This window comes from Belonocnema kinseyi, chromosome 7 (assembly GCF_010883055.1).
Source record: "Belonocnema kinseyi isolate 2016_QV_RU_SX_M_011 chromosome 7, B_treatae_v1, whole genome shotgun sequence".
NCBI lineage: Eukaryota > Metazoa > Arthropoda > Insecta > Hymenoptera > Cynipidae > Belonocnema > Belonocnema kinseyi.
In genome coordinates this window covers 100,531,734-100,555,191 of record NC_046663.1, presented here as the reverse complement: position 1 = coordinate 100,555,191, position 23,458 = coordinate 100,531,734, and the positions used below count along the sequence as shown (strand labels likewise).

General features: G+C 31.0%; 1 protein-coding gene across 6 annotated transcripts in view; it reads left to right on the top strand.

Moving 5' to 3' along the window:
• The window catches only part of LOC117177506 (thyrotroph embryonic factor), a 371,804-nt gene extending 349,376 nt beyond the window's left edge, over window positions 1–22,428 (top strand). For 4 of the 6 annotated variants that reach the window (XM_033368255.1, XM_033368256.1, XM_033368252.1 and 1 more), the window contains 4 exons: window positions 9,286–9,523; window positions 11,729–11,877; window positions 12,737–12,874; window positions 18,283–22,428. In XM_033368255.1, coding sequence (XP_033224146.1) covers window positions 9,286–9,523; window positions 11,729–11,877; window positions 12,737–12,874; window positions 18,283–18,369 — 612 coding nt within the window. In that variant the 3' untranslated portion in view covers window positions 18,370–22,428. The remainder of the gene's footprint in view (window positions 1–9,285; window positions 9,524–11,728; window positions 11,878–12,736; window positions 12,875–18,282) is intronic. The other 2 variants (XM_033368254.1, XM_033368253.1) reach the window with 1 other exon arrangement.
• Window positions 22,429–23,458: the final 1,030 nt, after the last annotated feature.

Here is a 23,458-nt window from a genome sequence, read left to right as displayed (position 1 = left end):
TTTTTTTTCAATTGGTTATAAAAACACGTAAACTCAGAAGATGTGGACTGTGACTGCACCATATATCTAGTCGGGAGTGGTGCTGACTGAAAACAAATGATTCGGAGCGATTCGCGCGCCATTTGTTGGTCATTCTAAGGACTTATTGAACTACCCTCGTATGCTTCGATGCCTTAAAGAAAAATCTGGCAAAATATACTGGAAGTGAATGCGCAACGAATTTAATATTATAAATTATTGCTGATAACGAATCTCAATATAATCAATCCATAATTTAGCAACAAATACTAACAAGAAATTCAATTTCATACACTTAAATTTTTTTTACAAAATTGTTTTAATATTGCCTTAAGCAGTTTTTTATTTTTCTGTTAAAAAATTGTAATTTGACATTATTCATTTTAAAATAAAAATTTGACGTCTTTCAATATTGAGCAATTCCAAAGGACATTTTTTTAACTTTTAACACTACAGTTTGAAATTTTTAATTATCATGAATAGTTATTGCATTCATAAAGCTTTTTCTCGTCTTAACACAGTACAGGGTATAAGTTGGTTGATAAATATTCCAAGCTGTATAATTGTTTCTTAATTAATTTTTTAATGATTGAGAAATATTGAATATTTAACATTTTAATTTGTCTTTAAATTGGAGACGGATGTCATTTTAAAAAGTAAAATCTGGTCGTTTAACTTAAACTTTTTCAATTAGAATCTCTTCATATTTATAATTCTTCAACTTAAATGGATTCAACTTATCAACGTTAAGAATGAGCAACTAAGAAAATGAAGCAACCAAGGTTTAAGCGTTTAAATCTAAATAATGGACCATTTAAAGGATTTCAATTTGAAATAGTTTAATTTTGTCTTTTTGTTTTACTCTAACTTTCCTTTTCTCGAATGGCTAAATAATTCATACTAATCATTCTCAGCAAGAACTTTAATTTAAAACAAAAAATAGAATTGATTACAAAGATAAAAAAGAACTGTTTTTATTATTTTTAATAAATGTGTAAGTCTTTGATGCGGGAAATCTGCATCGGATCGCCTATGTTCTCTTTCTGCTGTGATCGAAAACGGGAAATAGTCGAACTCAAAGCAGTTTCGCGAGAACAAGTTTGCAGCCACTTTCTCCGTCACGCCTCGATAAACGAGGAAGTTTGTTGAAGGTTTTTGGACATAGATTCTTTTTCTCTACTGTTTTTCTCTTTTTAAAAAGAAGACTTTTTTATCGCTCGTTAAAGAACGAACTCATTTCCCGAATCGACCATTAACCCGTCTTATAAAATAATCGAGATGAGCTGGACTCTCTATCCTCTGAATGTGGAGTCTGGAGGAATCACTGTCGTCCTGCCTTGCCACCTTTCGCTAACGACTTGTCCAATGTCCACTTTCTCCAATGGTACTTGTACGTCACTGCTTTCGAAATTTGAATGGCTTTTCAGCGATAAAAAAGGAGAATAAAATTTTCTGAGTTTTGAAAGCTTTTCTGCGTTTAAAGCCATTTTAAGTGCGTACGCAGTGGATTGTCTTAATTGGAAACTGATTTGGATTAAGAACGTACACACGAACTCACTTTCGCGGAAACGATGTAATATTCATGCGCGATTCCATGTAGCGGACGTGGACGTGCGAACCGGAACTAAAGAGGAAAAAACCCAGAGCTTTGGAATTCTGGGTTAATTACTAGTTTGGCGAGTTATTTTTATTCGATTTAGATAACTTTAATATTTAAAACAAGAATCTTTAGGCCGAATAGCACGTGGAATATGTTTGAGCTTCTTTAGCATCCGATCTGTTTATTTTTAAATAATTTTTCAAAGTTTAGATAGTAAATAATGTTTGAATTAGGATGAGCTAGTCAGTAATTAGCAACTCGAATATATCTTACTTGTTAAATATTTGTTCTGCTCATTTTCTGATTGTTCCCCCTTCTTCCATATATTTTCCTAGTTATTTTTCGATTTCATTTATATATAAAAATGTCAGAGGTGGTTAATTTCGCCTTTTAACCATTTTTCGACTCCATTTTATTCCGTTTCTTTTCCTGTCAAAACCTGATAATTTTCGATGTTTTCACTATTTCTAAAATAACCAGTTTTTACTGATTTATTCCAAACATTGACTAGAATATTTTTAAGTTTCCTCAAAAACCTCGGTTCCCTCCGAAATTTTTTTTTTGTGTTGAAATTTTAATGCATTTGTCACTTTGAACGTATTTTCCGACAATAGCACCTGTCACTTTCTCATTTCTAAAACGTTTTAGTCATTTTAAAAATTGTTTTCTCAACCTTTTGGAATATTTTTGGCATTCACCCCGAATTGTTCCCACAAAAAAAAGCTTCAACGTCAATTCTCTTCTTATTATCAATTTTAGTAAATTTTTCCTTATTTTGAGGACTCCTCGTTATTAAAAATTCCGGGACATTTCCCAGATTTTATTTATTTTTCCCTGTTTAAAAATTACTAATGAATAGATTTTATGCTTTCACGAGGATTCATTTTGATAAAAAGAGATATTTCGGGTTTTACTCGTGTAAAAAATTACGAATTGTTTGCCGACGTTTCGTGAACATTGCATTTCACATCTTCAGGGGTAACCTGAAACTGAGGTATCAGGTCATGTTGTTCTTAGGTATACTCTCTACGATGCCTGTGATTGGCCAGAGCGCACCACCGTGGGGAACTGGTTGAACTTGATTGGACAATCAAGTCTTTTTTTAAAAATCCGGGAGAACGGAAAGCCAAATCGGATTGTTATTATATCCATTGTCCCTATTGATGTTATTAGGGTGTTTTAAGATTTCGATTGCTTCTCTATGTTTTCTTGGAAAGTTGTTGTGCGTTTTTGCAGTGACTGTTGTTTCATCAAATAAAATGTTATGTCCTGTTTCGATATGATGTTCAGCTAGTGCTCATTGCGTGAAATGTTTTAGCCTGACTTTACTCTCATGTTCCTTAATACGCTGGCTTATCGCTCTCCCGGTTTCTCCAATATAGACTTTGCCACAAGAACAAGGGATTTTATATACTCCTGGATCACTGAGGGGTGCCTTTTATCTTTAGGGTTATTTAGTAGTTGTCCTATTTTCACAGGTGGTTTAAATATGGTTTAGATGTTATGTTTATTGAGAATTCTTCCTATTTGTTCTGTGACACCTTGGATGCAGGGTAGGGTGGTGGTTATTTTTCTCTCTCTTTCTTTCGTAGGTTGTGTTGACTTGCTTTTTTAAGTGTGTTTTCTTATTGCTTTATCAATTTGTTTGTTTGTGTAATCGTTCTGTATTAGGATTTGTTGAACGTTTTGTAATTCCTTTTGTAAGTTATCTTTATCTGTTATGGAGACAGCTCTGTATACAAGGGAGTTGATGACCGATTGTTTTTGAGATTGGTGATGGTGGGAGGAGGCATGTAGGTATCTGTTTGTATGCGTGGGTTTTCTGTAAACTTCATGTCCTAATGTGTTATCAGATTTTTTGTAAACTAATACGTCCAAGAAGGGCAATTTTCCGTTTTGTTCTATTTCCATGTTGAACTGGATATTAGGATGTAATTAATTGATAAAATCGAAAAACTTATTTAGTTCATCTCGTCCATGTCGCCAGATGACAAATGTGTCATCAACGTAACGGAAACAGAATTCTGGTTTAAGTTTAGCTTGGTTGAAGATTTTAGTTTCTACATGTTCCATAAAGACATTGGCTATTACAGGTGAGATTGGGGATCCCATTTCTGGCCCTGAGGTTTGTTTGTAGACTTGGTTATTGAACGAGAATTAAGTATTATTGAGACAGTATTTTATCAAAGATACGAGCACGGAAGGGAAGCTTGTGAAAGATTTAATAATATCAATTGTATCCGAGATTGGTACTTTTGTAAAAAGAGATACGATGTCGAAACTCACTATGATGTCTTGGGGTTTAATGTGAATCTGTTTTATCTTTTTTATAAAGTCAAATGAGTTTTGGACATGAGTGATGGAGTTTCCTGTAAAAGGATTTAATTTTGTAGCGAGGAAGCCTGCTAGGTTATAATTTGGTGAGTTTATTGCGCTGACGATCGGTCTGAGTGGAATGTTCTCTTTTTGGATTTTTGGGAGCCCGTAAAGACTTGGAGAGATGGGATTAGTAGGTATTAAGTTAGATATTGTTTAACTGTCAAGTTTAGAGTCTTTGAGAAGAGTTTTTGTTTTACCGACTATTGTTTTTGTGGGGTCCTTTTTAAGTTTTTTTGTATGTATCGCCAGTTAGAAGGTCCATGATTTTGTTCTTATAGTCTTCTTTATTCATTATTACTGTTGTATTGCCTTTGTCTGCGGGTAATTTTTCACAAACTTCCCTTCCGTGTTCGTACCTTTGATAAAACACTGTCTCAATAATACTTAATTCTCGTTCAATAACCAATTCTACGAACAAACCTCAGTGCCAGCAATGGGATCCCCAATCTCACCTGTAATAGCCAATGTCTTTATGGAACATCTAGAAACTAAAATCTTCAACCAAGCTAAACTTAAACCAGAATTCTGGTTCCGTTACGTTGATGACACATTTGTCATCTGGCGACGTGGACGAGATGAACTAAATAAGTTTTTCGATTTTATCAATTAATTACATCCTAATATCCAGTTCACCATGAAAATAGAACAAAACGGAAAATTGCCCTTCTTGGACGTATTAGTTTACAAAAAATCTGATAACACATTAGGACATGAAGTTTTCAGAAACCCCACGCATACAAACAGATACCTACATGCCTCCTCCCACCATCACCCATCTCAAAAACAATTGGTCATCAACTCCCTAGTATACAGAGCTGTCTCCATAACAGACAAAGATAACTTACAAAAGGAATTACAAAACGTTAAACAAATCCTAATACAGAACAATTACACAAACAAACAAATTGATAAAGCAATAAGAAAACACACTCAAAAAAGCAAGTCAACACAACCTACGAAAGAAAGAGAGAGAAAAATGACCACCACCCTACCCTACATCCAAGGTGTCACATAACAAATAGGAAGAATTCTCAACAAACACAATATTCAAACCATATTTAAACCACCTGCGAAAATAGGACAACTACTAAGTAACCCTACAGATAAAAAGGTACCCCTCAGTGATCCAGGAGTATATAAAATCCCTTGTTCTTGTGGCAAAGTCTATATTGGAGAAACCGGGAGAGCGGTGAGCCAACGTATGAAGGAACATGAAAGTAAAGTCAGGCTAAAACACTTCACGCAATCAGCACTAGCTAAACATCATATCGAAACAGGACATAACATTTTATTTGATGAAACAACAGTCATTGCAAAAACGCACAACAAATTTCCAAGAAAACATTGAGAAGAAATCGAAATCTTAAAACACCCAAATAACATCAATAGGAACAATGGATATAATACCAGTCCGATTTGGCTTTTCGTTCTCCCGGATTTAAAAAAAAAACTTGATTGGCCAATCAAGTTCAACCAGTTCTCCACGGTGGGGCGCCCTGGCCAATCACAGGCATCGTAGAGAGTATACCTAAGAACAACATGACCTGATACCTCAGTTTCAGGTCAGCCCTGAAGATGTGAACTGCAATGCTCACGAAACGTTGGCAAATAATTCGTAGTTTTTTACACGAGTGAAACCCGAAATATCTCTTTTTATCAAATTACTAATTATTTTCCCGTATTTTCTTATATACTTTCCGATGCCTATCAACTTTGTGTCATAGTCTAGTATTTCCTTTCATTTTTTTTTTTCGTAGGCTTCTTCAATTTCCCCATGTTTTCTAAAAGTTAGAATACTTTTTATCTGACCGATCATTTCTAGAATTAAAAATATTTTTTGTGTTTTTCTTTATTTTTTTGTCGGTTGATTCCTGCTTTGGAAACACTTTTTTTGATTTTTTCCTGGACTGTTGTCGATTTGAATCATTTACCCAGATATTTCACGTTTGCCAAAATTAGTCCAGTGATTTTTCAGTTTTTTGTAGACTGTTCTCGGTTTTTTATTAGCCAAAATAAATTTCCGGTTATTTCCAAATTCTCAGACAAATTTTCTAATTAATTGCAGAATTTTCCTTTGTCCCTAAAGATACCGTGTCATATCCTAGTTTCTTTTGAATCGCAAAAAATACCGTGTCATTTTCCGGTTTTCAAAAGGTTTTCTAGTCATCTCCTGTTATTTTCTCAGTCTCTAATAATTACGAGTCATTTCTCGATGTTTGCGGTACAGTAACTTTGAGTTTTCTTTATTTTTATTAGTAAACACATCTCCCACTAAACTCTTTGAATTTTTTAGCCTCCTATAAAAGCAATAGAAAATATTATTCACTGTATTAAATTATATGTAAATAGTTCTAGTTTTTACTCAGCTTATTATAGCTAATGTTGTTTTTTCCTATGCAATCTGGAATCGTGTTCACTTTCCAGAAAATTAAAGATAATGAAACTACATATTTATTCCAACGACAATGATTAAAATGCTTATTTTCTCGCGATTCTAAGAACACGTGACAAACCTTGATTCCTCATTGACACTTCATACCCTTCTCTCTCGACCTTGACTTTTTTGTCGATAACGATTAAAGCGATAGGTAAAGGAAATCGTTTCCACTGCCCACAAACACGTTGATTAAAACGTCATTCATTAAGATGTAAATTTATATTTTGTCATTAGAAAAACTTTCAAAAACTTAAGCCGCTTTCCCTTTTCGCCTTTTTCTTTATTAGAAAAATCTGATTTAATTATGCAAAATCGAAAATTTAGTTTCAAGCTTGTGATTATTTTCTGTGCATTATAAAATCTAGATCATTCGATATCTAGATGGGATTATGATATAATTATAAAAGTTTTAATTTTTGTAACTGCTAATTAGGAAATGTACTTCATCAATTGCAATTTTAGGCACTACCACTTTATAGGAACTTTTGCAGAAGTTTTATATCAATAAGTTTGCTTTTAGTTTTGTGTGGCTGTGAGTTTGGCTATTAGAAGCTAATTGACTACAATATCTATAGAAACTGATCGCTTTTTAGTTTTTAATTTTAATATAGCCTCTTGGAACGAACTCCATAAAAACTGGAATGATCTTTATTATTAATGGTTTAGAGTTTAATACAGTTTGCTTTGTAGGTTCCTTAGTAACTATATATTAACATTTAACTGAGTTATTTGTGATGAGTTATTTTTTATTATTTTTTTGTTGAATGACCATAATAATGCACGACTATGTGGAATAACGTTAAAACTACGCATTACTTCGTGGAACTAAATTTATTATCTTTTGAAAATGTCTTTAAAATTGAAATACATATAAGTACTTATATAAATCAATAAAGTAAAATAATAAAGTGAAATGTCATATTTTTCCCTAAAAAACATATATATTCAAATGTTCTAATCAACATTTTTCCGAAAGCACATTCTTAATTTTATAAATAGGGATTTACCCGAAATTGAATTTTTTTCGAAATTGCAACTACTTAATTCATGAATTGAGTTTTGACTCAAATTAGAATTTTTCCAGATGTTCCTCAATATTCAGCTCAACCGATTGTTATATTCCTTAAATGTAAGTTTCAGAGTTCTTCCAAATCAATATTTTTGTGATATTTCAGTGTACTTGATTATTTAAAAAACTGTTGTTAACAAATGGCCGAAAACGAATTTACCTGTATTTTTATTGTTTAAATTGTCATAAGAACAAATAAAAAATTTTAAGGTTGTATATGAAATCCACATAAACTGCAATTTAGAAAAATAAAAATCTAAAAAATTCGAAATTGGATAAATTCTCATTTGGGAGTTTCAAATGCGAGATAAAAAAATTCCATTTAGAATTTAGGGTAATGAAATTTCAGAAAAAATGGGACAAGGACAAATGCGAGAAAATGTAATTCCAAAAAATATAAATTAGAATCATCTTTTCTTCAGGAATATAACAATTTTGTTTCTTGATCATTCGTATTAAACAAGCTGATTGGGCAAAATAAGGAGCAAGGAAATTACAGAAATTTTGAAAACGTGACTTGATAATTAAAAAAATAGTTTTGCTATGTAGTCTTTTGAATCAGTACTGATTAGAGAAAATGCTGTTCGAATCCATTTCAAAGCGACGACATTATGCTTTTTCTCTTCAATGGCGATGTTAATTTTTGTTGAACAAATTTAATTTTTCCCATTTTCTTGCAATACACGCATTTGACTAAATTTCTAAGAAAATGCTTCGCTCATTCAAAAAATTCTATAAACAAAAACCCTTTATAAGAAAAAATACAATTTAAACAAAATTCTCGTTGCCACAAAAATGATTTGGTCTCCATAAAACTTACAGAATTTTTACTTTAAATAAGCACGAATTACTTTAAATAAATAAAATGAATATTCTTATTAAATTCAACCTTATCATTCCGACTGAATTTTGAAAGCATGGAAAGTTATCGATTTGATGAAAACCCCCATTTTTTATTTCTTCCAATTTTTTGTCTGGTTTATGTAAAGAAGACACTATACATGTTTTATGCAAGTAAAATCATTTTTATGGTCACGAGAATTTTGTTTTTTAATTTAATTTTTTTGTTGAGAAAAACGACTGAATATTTTTAGAAAACCCCCGCCACTTTATAATTTTCCATATTTTGTTAATTTATTGGTTGATTTCTAAATTTAGTGATTAATCGTATCATAGCCAGAAAAGTCCAAAGTTATAAAGGTTTATTATTTATCTTATTTACTTTGAAATGCAACATATTTAAGAGGCGAATGATTCTGTGTACTGAAGTTGCCGTGTCTGCCTGATATAAAATGTATAAATACTAAGTCATTCAGGAATTTGATATTGAATGAATAAAAAATTTAAAAAATGTAAATAGAGAAACTGAAATTTTAATGAAATTAAAAATCGGTTTCTGGTACTACGGGAAAATTAACATTCTTGTGACTACTGTATCATATTCTGAAAAATAGAAATTAGTGTAAATCACTATACACTAATTTAATTAATGCTTGGAACTCTGAAAAAAAGTTCTTGCAAATTCATATTCGACCTGAAATTCTGTTTGCTTTTCCAGAATTTTGCTTTAAACTAAATAAGTAGAATACAAAAATGATTCTTGAAAATTACATTATGAACAGAAATTCAATTCAGATTATAATTTCAATTAAAGTTTTAATTCATTAATGAACTATTACAAATGTCTAGGTTTTTGCTACCACTTCGTAGAATGAAATAAACTCTGAATGAGGTAGTAAATCATGAAAGCGCCTATACATTTTTTTCAAAATTATTTACTAGTATGTGGACCTGGATGAATTTTTATCTGAAAATGGCATCCCGGTGGATGGTGTGGCTGGTGGTGGGCAGGGTACGATGCAGGGCGGCCAACTTCACAAGATCAACAGCACCGACGTAACTGTTCATCAGGGACCAGCAGGTCTTCACCTGGAACCTGTGACCAAACGCGAGAGATCACCATCGCCCAGCGAGTGCTGTTCGCCAGACACCTTGAACCCGCCATCACCGGCAGACTCCAGTGAGTCGATCTTCACCTTTCGTTTTCCTGATCAATGCCGGTCGCCACGATACCGATCCTGATGTTCTCCAAATTTAAAGTCAAAGTTCTCAACTATCAAATCAAAAATTCGAAATTAAAAATCAAATATTAAACTTCGTTCGACTGGATTTCAAAACTAGGTTCAATTGAAATAAAAAAATATATTTTAAAATAATTATACACGAGAAGATAAACTCATTTGAAAGGTACTTCAGGGTCGGTTCATTTGCAAAAGGTTATTAGAATTAGGACGTTATTATTTTGTAATGTTGTGCTTAATGAATATTTTCCGAAACACGATAGCACTGTCCAAAAATAAATACAATATTATTCTGAAACCAAATCCACTTAGATGTAGATATCCCATTTTCCAATCAGGGAAAGATAATATGTTATTCATGTGATAATGCGCTGAAGACTTGCGCACCATATTTCAAGAGTGATTAACCCCTCACATAAATCAAGTATTTATTTTTACTATTGCACCCATAATATTTAGAAAATATCTGGTATTTGTCTACAATCGCGACTTTTCCGAATTTACGATTTTTGATTGTTGTTCTGGTACAAAGGCAAATTTTTCCAAATCCATTACATAACTTTTAACAGATCTGTATTAAGAATCAAAACTTTTGGATAATATAAACAAGAATGTATTCCAAGAATAAGAGAAGGTTGTCATAGGGTGAAATAGAATTCGATGGAAGGGAGAAGAAAAAGGTATTCCAAAATTTAAAGAAAGATGGGGCAAAATGGAATTGAAGAATAAGGCTGGAAAAATCTAGGGGGTAACTTCCAAATCACCCCTTCCCCTTTCCAGACCAATCTTTCTATTTCTCATTGAAAAAGTCTTTACTTCGTATATTAATTAAATGTATATTGTGCACCAAGGGGAGGAATTTTTGATATTTATTTTTCTTTTATTATAAATTTTGGAAAAATTTTTGAAATAATGGAAATTTTGTAAATTTATAGTAAATTAATAAATTACCAAAAATTCAGAGTATTTAACAGTTGTCAGTCATTGATGGTAATTTATGCCAACTTATCGCCAAAAAATGTGTCAACGCGAGCAACCGTATAATGATTTTTATTATTCGCCTCTGGCGTTACTTTTTACTCCCTAGGGACTAAAAAAACTTTAGCCCTACTTCATGGGCCTGCAGAAGGGCTGATTCTTCATTATGGCATAGAAAAAAAAGATATTTAAAAATAAAACATGCAAAAAACAATTAAAAAGTCGGGAAAGCTGTGACTCTAGGCGATTACATACTAAATATTTATATTATTATTGAATCTTGAATCAAAAACCCTAACGACATGTGATGCATCCCACCGAGATTTTGATAATTTATATTTCGCTCCCACGCTCGAACTATAGGTGAACGCTCGGAGGGAGGTTTCACGTCTCCCATTTAATGTTAATGAATTATTATTTATTAATTAGATACTTTTGACTTATTTTTTATTATTAATGATTATTTATCAATTTCCCCGCTACAAAAAAGAAATAATGAGATTAAGTTTCAGAATAATTGCGTTTTTTCCACACTCAATGTAAATTTTAATATAGATGGGTGCCCTTGTTTTTTTAGAGGCTGTGAGTCCGAATCTAGTAGCAACTGCACACTTAAATTACACTGAAATTACACTACTTCGGATCGAGTACCAACAAATTAAACTTTTTTAAATCAGTTATTTCTCAAAGTAATGAACATAATTTACTCTTCCTATTAGATTTCTGAAATGAATAAAACACATACATTAAAAGCCAGAGAAACAAATATTTTGGAATAAATTCATATTTTTGGGAATTCTCTAAGGATGGTTCAAAATATCGAAAAATGTCACAGAAAGTTTTCGTAGAACTCATCAAGGAAGTCAACTTTGCCTGTCGACTTTTTCACATTATCTCGCATATTTTTCACTGAAAATCCAAGTTTTTAATCGGCAGAAAAACTGAGCATTTCCGTTGTACCGCTGCTACTAATCTAGTTTGGTACAGATACGAATAAGTTTTTATGATTTTGTTTATTGTTTTTTTTTAATGGGTAGTGTCAGATTTAACAGAAAAATTAACCATCGGTTTCTCAGGATCTGTGTCGGGCACGGTGAGAGTAGAAACCTATAGTTATTTTCAATAGAAACTAACGTAGTCGTTACGAATTCCCCTACGAGCAACAGATTCCGAGGACTCGTTACGAATACAATATGGCTTGTCTCTTGTAGCGCTCTCGATGGCGTCATCGGGGCGAGATTTCGATCCTCGGACTCGCGCCTTCTCTGATGAAGAACTCAAACCCCAGCCGATGATCAAGAAATCGCGGAAGCAGGTGAGTTTTTTTTATTTCAGTTTTTTTTCTACACTCGAAATTTTATGTTTTAAACGAGATATTTTACTTAAATAAATGTAGGTTTAATCACTGTGATAAATAAAAAACGGCTTAATTCCGACACGCGTAAAATGTTTAGGGGAAACCTCCCTACAGTGGATTATAATTAATTAAAAATACTATTTTATGTAAAATAATTTAATTTAATTAATAGTTAAGACACTATCCGTTTTAATAAATTAATATCAATCATTTTTCTTCGTGCTTTTAAGTAATGATAATCCACTGTTGGTTGCATTATTCGCTGTAGGAAGGTTCGTTCCCCCTATTTGGCATTCAATAACTAGTTAAAAGAAAGAAATCGAAAAAGAAACATTTAAAAATTAGTGTTATTTAATAATATTTAGTAAAATACTTTACTTTTATATGAACATTTTGACAGAAAAATTAATCTGGAAACAAAATTAAATGATTCATTAATCGCGGTGTCTGTAATTTTTATTTAAGTTATAATATTTAAACCCCTAACAATTTAAAAGTCAAAATCCTGATCACTCTTACTTTTCAGAAATATTTTTCTTTTCTTTTTTTAGCCCACTTTTTATTTCTGATATTACATTTTAATTGAAATTTGACACATCATCTGATTGATTAAAAACAAATCATTCATCAAAAATGCATTTATTAGAAAAGTATAGACTTTAGACTGATATGAGTTCTCTTGCAATCTCTCATTGTAAACTTTCAAGTCAGATTCAAGAGGGCCAATAAAGAATCCGTTCTTTTTAATTATGTCGGGATTAATTATTAAATTTCGCGTTTAATATTATTTTATTATTAATTTTTTGCGTGATTTTAGTTTGTTCCGGATGACCTGAAGGACGACAAATACTGGGCGCGTCGTAGGAAGAACAACATGGCCGCGAAGCGATCAAGGGATGCGAGACGTATGAAGGAAAATCAAATAGCCCTTAGGGCTGGTTTCCTCGAAAAAGAAGTAAGTCTCTGGTCATTTTAATATTCTAATAACTTGTCTCATTTTCTTCTGATAAAGGAAACGTTTATTGTTGCTGAAATGTATTTATTTTTTTTTGTTCAAATCAAATTGGTTCAATTAATATTACATTACATTGGAAGTCCAATTAACGTTTATTCTCTGGCTTACACGGCAAACTTACAAGCTTCGGAATTTTATTTGAATTTATACTCCATCCAGCCATTCTCAAGAAAAAGTACTTTTAAAAATCCATGCACATTACATGGATCGCGATGTGGAAGTCTTCGATCTCCCGGTTAGATCAGGCGGTAGCGCTCCGAGCTTGTAACCGGAAAGTCCGTGCTTGATTCTTGTTGCCGGAATTTTATGCCAATTTTATTTCTATTCCAATTGTTATTATGTGCAATTCATATCTAATCTTTTTATGAATCCTACAAAAATTCATTTTTTGTCAGATAAAACCATTTTTTTCTTCAACCTTTGCCAATTTTACTCAAAGAAAATTGTGTTTATAGGAAATTCTCATTCAAATGAATGTTCACATATTGTTCATTATTAAAATTTAGATCCGCAAAGGGTCTCAAAGGGAAACTTTTTGTTTTCGGAAAAATGTAATTTACGTTTCTGAATTTAAACTTAGGTTGCGGCAGAGTATCAGAATTGTTTTGAGGAGTCAACGACGAATAATTTTTATAACTTATTTTCTACCCTTTGTTGTCATACATTATTTTTATTCAAAAAGTGGAATGTCCTGAAGAATTTAGATACTAATTTTCAATTACTTAAAGAATTTTCATTTATTTTAATATTTTGCAGAAATATTTGTTTTAAGCATTTACCAATTGTTTAAACAATAAAGTATTATTCACACTGTAAAAAAAGATTTGGTAAAATTACAAAGTTTCGGAAAATTACATATTGTATTATTGTAAATATCACACACTTCACTGTGTGATTTTACAAAAGTATGTGAAATAACATCCTCTAGCGATGTAAATAAAAAGACCCTCGAACAGCAGTGTAATATTACACATTCGATAAAAATAAAATTACACATTCCCTGGTATGAATTTTACATTCAGAAGGGAAAATTCAGTCGCAGCGTGTAAAAATACCATGCATCGGTAAAATCACTTTCCTGTCATTGAAAATTACATCGAGATTTTTAATTCTACCAAAGAGGAAATTGACAGCTATGTTCAACTTTTTTGACAGCTTTTATACAAAAAAGACCGAATTCCAGCTATTCCTATTTTGCCTTTTACATTTTCTGCTATTGGAACGGAAAAAATTGCGGTTATTCAAAACGTACATTTTATACTTTTGTTACGGAATATTTAAACATTAAAAAAATACCGATAGTATCTTATGTGTTTTAGGTAAATGGTAACGTATCCGGCTTGTGTTTCTTCAATCTCCATAAAAATCTACGAAGTTTGAGCTTTCAGTGTTCGAAACCTGTCGCCCTGATAAATTTTATTTTATTCTTTCACATAATGAATTTTACATTTTCCCGTGTAAAATTATCTACCGAATTAGAATATCACAACAGATTCGTAAAGTTACTCCGATACCCGAGGGTCCTTTTATTTACATCCGCCAGAGATGTAAAATTCAATAGATTTTTTTTACAGTGCACTTATAATTTTTTCTTAAAAAGAGATAAAAAACTTTAGTTTTTTCTATTTGGTGAACTTTGTGGCTTATTATTAAATATATTCGTCTATTAGATATTAAATATTATATAATAATGTAATATAATATTATGATTTAATACGTATATTAAATATATACTTTAAAATGTCGTATTTGTTTAAATAATGTTTTTTCGTTAGAATAATTTTGTTCTGAAATAAACGTTTGAAATTTTTCTTTTTCTGTAATGAATGCTGTATTTTTTCAATGTTACGTGCAAAATTTTAAAGTGGGACTATGATCTAATTGTTTAAACCATTTATTAACGATGAATTGTACGTATTGATAATTTTAATAATTTAAATAATTAATGTTTGTTTTAGAAAAATTTTTGCATTGGTCATAAAAATTTTTTTTCATCAAGATTTCATTCTATAAAAACTAAAAGTGAGCTGTTTTTTCATACATTTTTTTCGTAAAACTTTCATGATCAATATCAAAAATGGTTGAAGTAAATATTAATTATCTTAAGAATTGATCAAAAATATTTAATATTTAAATATCTTGAATAATTTATCTGAGCAATGCGCTAAGGGCTTCCACAAAAAAGCTGCACCTACTAATGAAAAATGACAAAACAACAGTATTTAAAAAAATACGATTTTTTAAAGAATAGGGTAGCAATATCCAAATAACGTAGATATTTAATAATATGCCACAGAGTTCACCAAATAAACAATTCTAAAGTCGTCTACCCCTCATTGAGAAAAAATCACGAGCAAATAATATTACATTTTTTTTTAATAAATGAATTGGTGAAAGAAGATCAGTTTTCCTATCAATGACTAATTGTCCCATTGAACGTAAAATAGGTCCTTTAAATGAAGTATGAGAAAAAGTATTTAAAACACTTGAAATGACTTAAACAATTTAAAATTAGTTTTAAAATTCTTAGAAATTTCATTCAGCAAATAAAAATACTAATCGAAAAAAAAACGATAAAACAGAGCTGATGTATGTCATTTGTCCAAAATTGTCAATTTGAGATGTTGGAGCATTTTTTGAGCTCAAGAAGGGGGATGGAGAGCGTCAAAGTTCAAAGTAAATTAGCGGAAATTATTCGCGAGAGACTCGGAAATAAATTCTAATCATCTCCAGCAAGCTAAGTTCAAACGCGGAAATGCGAATCAAATTTTTCCGAAATACAAGAATTTTACGATGTAAATCTCATGGGATTTTCCGAACCTTTGCGGCACGTCTTAATATTAGCCGATTTGGTTCAAAATTGGAGGGAATTTTTTTTCGAAAATGTCACAAAATATATAGGAATATATAGTAAATGTATGTAATTTTAACATTTTGACCCCTTAATGCAGTACGTATTTTTTCAGAAGTCCTTAAAATAAAAACGTGTTTTTAAAATAAAGATAAGCTTTTAAAAGAAAAGTGAGCTTTTAAGAACATTATTTTAATTATCGAATACTTAATTAACATGAATATCATAGCGAGGGAAGACTGTTATATTCACAAGTGTAGTTTGGATGACTGTTATTATTAACCTTGCACCCGCACACTTTTGAAATCATAATCGACTAAACAATTATCAGCTAAAAATATTTAAAAAGAAACAACTCAGTTATACCAGTGTCAAAAAAACAAAATATTTTCCTAAAATAGATTAAACATTATTTTCGCGTTTTAGTTTTCAAATAGGCTTATCAGAATCGGGAAAAAACAAGAATAAAAACGGACTTGAAAGTATCTTTAACTGGACTCAAAGCAAGGTGTAAATGAAAAAAAATTAAGAAAATTATATTTTTCTCAAAAATGGGTCTAGCAATTTTTTTTTGTTTTGAATTAGTCGTAAAGCATACGAGAAACTTAAACTGTCTGTGTAAATGAAAAAAAAATCAGGCATGCTAGCACCTGCTTTACTTATCTAAAGGATAAAGGAACGTTTTGATTAAAAATAATATTTGAAATGATAAATGAATCCTTTCATCTTTTATTAGTTTTAGGTTTTTCCTTCTTTATTTCAACTATTAAAAATGTTTCATTCTACTAACAATTCATATTTGCTAGTGATTAATACACAAGAGCAGAGAAAAATTAATCTAGTAAACCAGAAAGAAACATGATAAATAGGGTGCGGCAAAATTTCTCTTTTCCTGTTTCTCTATTCTCATATGAATAAATAAAATTTTGTTGAGATCCTACTTTGATTTTCCAAGCATACAACAAGTCATATTTTTTAATGTAGCAAAGCAAATAAAAAATTACTCTTACAGATTTAAAAATGTAAAGTATAGAGAATCGCTAGTAATGAAGTTGATAATTATAATTAATTTTGCAATTTAACTATTCTGAAATAACTGCTTCTAGAATAGGGATTATAAAAAATTAGTTTTCCCATCTTCCAATGTAAATACTTTTTTATTTTAAATGTGGAAAAATTTAACCTTAATAGTCTGAAATAATTTTCAATTTTTAGTGTGATGTCCACTAATTAAAAAAAGTTCATATATTTTTTTCTATCGAATCTTTAAAATCCTATATATAAAAAGGTTTTTAATTTTTCACTTTTTAATTTAAGGATAAGGTTGAAAGGTTCTTTTCATTTCTATTCGTCACGTTTATATGGAAATGATTTTATACACAATAATATGAATAATTATTCTTTGTTGGTAATTTTTCTCATTAAACAATGTTGTAAATAATATTTGATAAAAACGTGACGAATAGAATTATAAGAAACTTTTGAAGGAATAGAATGAGCTTTTCTAAATTAAAATATAATGAGAATTACCGTCAAACGAGGTAATTTTCGATAAATTACTTAAGGGTTTTTTAACCATAATCTAGCAAATTTAAAGCCTGATTAAAACCGTAACTGGTTTTATATTCAGGTTAAAGCCCCCTTTAGCAATTTAAACTTTCAATTTGGGAATGTCCCAATTTACCCCTCATGTCCAATATTACCCTATTTGACGGTACAACCTTTGCCTAAAGCGGACGAACAAAAGGCAAATATGTAAATAACTATATTTTAATAAACAATTATGACTTCAAGTATCTTGTATTATTTACGCTTAGGTTTCCCTTCTAAATTTTTTTGGTATAATCAGTTGGCCGTTTTTTGTCAATTTTATAAATCAAGTTAAAGATTAAAACCTATATCATTTGCTTCTATTGAATGAAAAAATTAAAACTTTCCAAAGTTTCTATGGATATGCTTACAATCCAAAGTTTTTTAAAATTGAATACTTTGAAATCTGAAATCTCTAAATACTTTTCTAAGTTTGGATAGCTTTCCATTTAAAAACTTTTCACTTTGAAATGCGCAGAATAAAAACTTTTCCCATTTTTCTTTTTGAAAATTTAAAATATTCTGTAATTTAATGTTTATACTTCAAGATTTGGAAATTGTAATTCTAATTCGTTTAATTGTAACCCTTCAGATTAAAATAAATTCTAATTTTAAATGTTTCAAATTTGAATACTTTCCAATTTTAACTCCCCTAAACTCAAATATTCTAAAGTACAATAGAGATTTTTAAATTTTCCAATTAAAAACTTTTTATTTCGTGTTCAAGTGTATAGAACTATTTTGAATTTATTACGAGCAATATTTAGGAATTCTCGAAGTACTTCCAGACCCAGCTACTTGATCTCGATTTCTCTCTTTCTTCAGAGATTACACCGGAGAAAGGAAGAAATCGAGAGAAGCAAATTCATAAGCGATTTTTTAATTCCTCCTTTCGATTTGCTTGCAGAACATGGGCCTGCGGCAGGAGCTGGACCGGTTAAAGAACGAAAACATGTTGCTTCGCGATAAGCTGAGCAAATACACGGACGTTTAACTGGGAGAGGTTTTCTGCAACTTGCTCTTCGTCGACTTTTTCTCGTCGCACTTGTAGTCACCATACGAAACTGCTTCGTAGAAAAAGGCGAAAATCCCCCCAAAAAATATATGAAAGCAGAAGACGGCAACCTTTTTAATTAGGAAAAAGGAAGAAAACTATTTGGAATACGACAAGCTTTTGGAATAAGAAAACAGAAGAAAATTGTCGACATAAAAAGAGAACATTTTCGAAAAGTTGTTGAAAAAAGCTGAACTTTTCGAATAGAAAGGAGAAACAGTCCCGGAAGAAGACTAAGGTGCAGAATCGGAAGAGCTTAGAGAAGAAGAGGCGGACGATGAAGAAGAGTGAAGAAGAACGATAGAGGATACAAAAAGGCAGCGACCTCATTTTTCTTTACCGACTTTTTTGCAAATTTCAAAAATCCTTATCGCTGTCACCTTCTTCTCGTCTCTCCTCTTTCCTTTCCTTCCACCCCTTCCTTCCCTTTCCTCACCACACCCCCTCCTCACTTGTACATAGTTATATGTATAGTTAGATTATATATAAATATAAAATTATAAATGATATCGATATATCATATAGTATGAACAATACTAGACAGAGAAAAAAGATATATTGTTTAATTGTATCTGCGCCTACGGGAGATACTTTCACGCGTATTTACAGATAGATTCTATATACATACACAAACCAACCCTGAAGAGCAAAAGACCGACGTGTATACTGTATACTCTATAGAACTCGCATAAACATCTCTATATACACATTAACATACGAGTTTAATAGACCTACACACATGTTATCCAGGCTCGAGATAAAGAGACAAAAAAGAAACTCCTGCGAAATTTGTATTATAGTAATGTATTAAATTTTCCTTTAGAAATGAAGGAATTAAGTCGTAAGTCATGGGGAAATTCAATTTGAAGCGCTATTGTGAACAAAAATCAGTCTTGATTAATTAATTATTAATTAATCTGCATCATTTTATTATCATCAATTACATTTGTAAATTTCGCGATTGTATCAATCAGTGTTCCCTCATAATTTTTGTTTAAGGATTTTGTGCCCTATTCACAAAGTTGTTTCAAATAAAGCGGGAAATCAGCCAGGAGTGGAAACTTTTATGATTTATACACTTCCGGCTGAAGATATTCTTGGCTAGAAGGATGTTTAGAATTTATAGAGACTCTTTAGAATTTGATGGGTCTTCTTTTTTCGAGCCTTTGGAAGCACAAGCGATTGCATCAGTGCAAATTGCTGCTGAAGTGCGTTAGACCGCGCACGAATATTAATGACTACTAATGCCCAGGCGATGCTATGGATTGTAAAAGTTCGTTATTCTCTTGATGCTGTATGTCCCTCTCCTTCTCACTTTCTATTTCTCTTTCTCTACTTTTTTATATTTCCTCACTGGTTCATATTTCAGGGACAAAAAAATGCGCCTGCAAAATTTTAATGGCCTTTTCAATGAATTTGCATGCACTGCCAAATTTGTAATGAAGTCCAATTAAGAGACCAAGCCGTTGTAAAGAGGACTCTCAATTTTTTTCACAGTCAGGTTTTGAATTTAGTGTATTATTTATTTAAGCATTTATATCATTTGAGGTTTTTCAGTTGAATTTTTAATTTTTTTTAAAGAGTTGAGTTCTGAAATATAATTTATTATTTTACATCCCTACTTGAAAGGTATGAAAATTTCAGGAGATTTTTTAAATAACACAGGAAAGTATTTCAAATATAAATGGTTCAATATAAATGGTTACACCTATATTATAAAATTCTTGTTTTTAAATTATTAAATTTCAGTTTAGCTTTGAGCTCATCGCGTTGATTATCATATTTTACACTTTTCTGTTATATCTAAGTTATTGTTTAAAAAAATGTAGGTTTTAAGGCTCTCAACTCATGTACATAGGCTAAAAAAAGGTTATAATTTTGAAATTTTACATTATTTTTCATATTTTAAAATTTGTATCAAAGTTTTAAATCCTACTTTAAACTATTTTCATGATATGTTATTAAGTTCGATAGACCCTCGATAATTCTCTATAATAAAAAGATAAATATTTCCAAATCTGAATTGCGAATTTAAAAATTCTGGTCCTACTGACAAAGGCATTTTTTACACAAAAATACAAATTTTTATACCGTTTATACATTCTACATTGAACCAAGTTCAAATCTGTATTTGTCATTTTTTGACATTATTGAAATTTTCAATTCCATTAAGACACTTTATAAAAAGCTACTTAAATATTTCAAAACGAGAGTGAAAGGGAAAGAAAAGGACAATATGTAGATTAAAAGAGCCCGTTTTCCGATTGTTAGAAATATAAGAACAATGAATAGACGGAGCCCCTGAAAAATCGTAACGTTATCTGCTCGCGAGACAATTCATGTGGCTTATCAGAATGCCCGGTAAAATCGGGTAAATGAAATGGGATTGAAACAACAAATTCTACAACGAGATTGAATTAGCAATTTAGTCCGAGAGCCGAATTCAGTAAAATTATTTGTCTCGACTTTCTGTTCCTCTCAAAGGCATTGGAAGAATTCAATTTTATACGGTCGTCACTTTGAATTGAAAGGAATAGAATCGGGATTAATTGTATAATAATAAAATAAATACACTGGATTTTTCGCACATTTCTGAAATTTAGAATTCCATTTGCATTGCCCCTTCTTATCGGTTGGTTAAGATAAATAAGTTATCTCACACGGTGACGGTGACACAAGCGATTCTAGTTATTTTATCTATAGGATATGATCAAGTACTTTTTAGCCATAGTTGAGAACTCGTGGGATTTTCTGTGAGCAGAAAACGTCGGGACGGCGAAAAAGGGATAGTGCAAGTAGTAGAAAAAACAAAAATTAATAATAAAGATGAAAGAACATGCGCACCTGTGTAAGTCAATTCTCGACCATTGAAGCTGTTAAAAATATAATGTTGGTGGCTGCGAATCGAGAATAAAAAATAAATTACCATCATCGTTCTTGAATGCTAGGTCACGGTGGTCTTCTCTTTTTTTAAGTTTTTAGATGTTTATTTTGTTCTATAGAAAAGAACGTGGAGTCGATAAAAAATCATTTAGTTTGTTGCGGTCAAACTTTTTTAATCGCTGGCTATTGTAGTAAGGCATCGTTTTAGCTTTTTGGATATTTTCCGTCTTTTCTTTCTGCTGATATTATTTTTCACCAAAGAGCAGAATCAAATTAGAATCATCGATCGATCGGTCGACCGTTGGTTGTGAAGTTTGATTTTTAAGGCGAGAAATTGTAATATTTATACTGTGCTTCGCTCATCAATCGCGTTTTATATTCATCATTGTAATTACAAATACAATTTTCAGCTTTCGACGCGCGCACGTTTTTACCTTTTTGACTTTCGCCTAGGACTTGGAAATATTTTTTTCTTTAATTAATCAGTTGCATGTTCGCGCGTCAATTAACGATTTTTTTTTATCGACACACGACTCGTACGAAAGCTGTGGAAATTTGTAGTCGCTGAGTTCCTCTAGCTAGAAAATTGTGCAGTCAAGCGAAATTTGTATTGAACGTTGCTTTGAGAAAAGTGGAAAAACATCGAATTTATTGAACTTTATATTATTCATTCTTATTCTTTGGACACAAACTCAATCAGGGACTAATTTTATAAAAATGAAGGGTAAATCGAATTTTCGAAAAATGCAATTGCTCAATGCCTATTTCGTTTTGACTATGTGGTCTATTACGAGCGAAAATGCACGGTTAATTATTTAGCACAATCGGATAATAGCGATTATGTAAATGAAGAAAAAAATTGTAGGAAATTAGGCGTAGCGGTGTTTAATAACCGCTCAGCTTAAGAAAATGTTTGTAAGTAAATTAACGCAATGAGATGTAGATGAAACTAAAATGGAATTTTTTGAGACCATGCCGTCAGGACGTATGTCATCCGATCCACACTAAAAATACGAACACACAACCGTAAACAAAGCGATGTGAAAATGACCACCATGAAAATTTTGTGTATCACATTTCGAGAAATATATGTATTTGTTATTGTTTTAATTGAACTACCTAGCTTTTTATATTCTCCTTTTCTATATGCAATTCAAGAATATCTTTAAATTGAGAAATTTAATATATTTGTAACAAGATTTAAAATCTTAAATTAAAAATGTTAAAAACGACACATTGAACAAATCACATTATCACTTTTATAATAAACATTTTTTGTTAATACTTAGAGTGCAAAAGGTGCCAAAAACAGGGGTTTTCGCGGCCCAGAATGAGTTCGAAGTTCGGAAAAATCGGAAAAAATTAACAGATATTCTTTGAACATTCTTTACCGCTATACATTATTTTAAAATTATAAAATATTCAATAATTTAACTTTTATGGGGATTTACTTACAAATACTTTACCTTGAGAAGAAATGAAGATATTTTTCAGTTTTTAACACGTTGCAGTTCAATAATTAAATTTAGGATAAAATCATGAAACGGCTTTCTATATTCATTTGTCCTCAAGAAAAATTATTTTTAAAAAATCCCTGTAATAATAAATGATTAAATATTTCAGAATTTTGGAAAATGTATTGCATTTAAGAATGTTAAAATAATATTTAAAGGGTCGAACTACATACGGGCCTATATGCCAAATGTCAGAAATTCATTTTATTCACCTCAGAGAATTTTTTGAACCTAACTTCTTTTTCTGTTGAATATTATGATCCAGTTCGATTTAAAAGTTGTTCAAAATCCATGTTTGGTATTATTTTTCATAAAGTTATATCATATTATTGCTTGTTATTTTCACAATTTAATAGAATTTAGTAACAGCTCAAAAATACTTTCTGTTTTTTTTTATAATTTAAAAAACATAAATAAAAAAATAGAAAAGTGATGCAACTCTTTGTGTGTCAAACTCAGAATTTGTGGGGACACGCCGTTCTTTTGACAAAGGTCTTCTCGGAGATAGATTTCTTTGAGAATTTTCGTTTCACTGTTCAATAAAGCCTAACAGTACTTCACACGATTTTCGCATTTTATTGTTTAACAATAATTGCGTGAAAGTTAGACAGTTTTTTCTTTCTCTTCTAAAA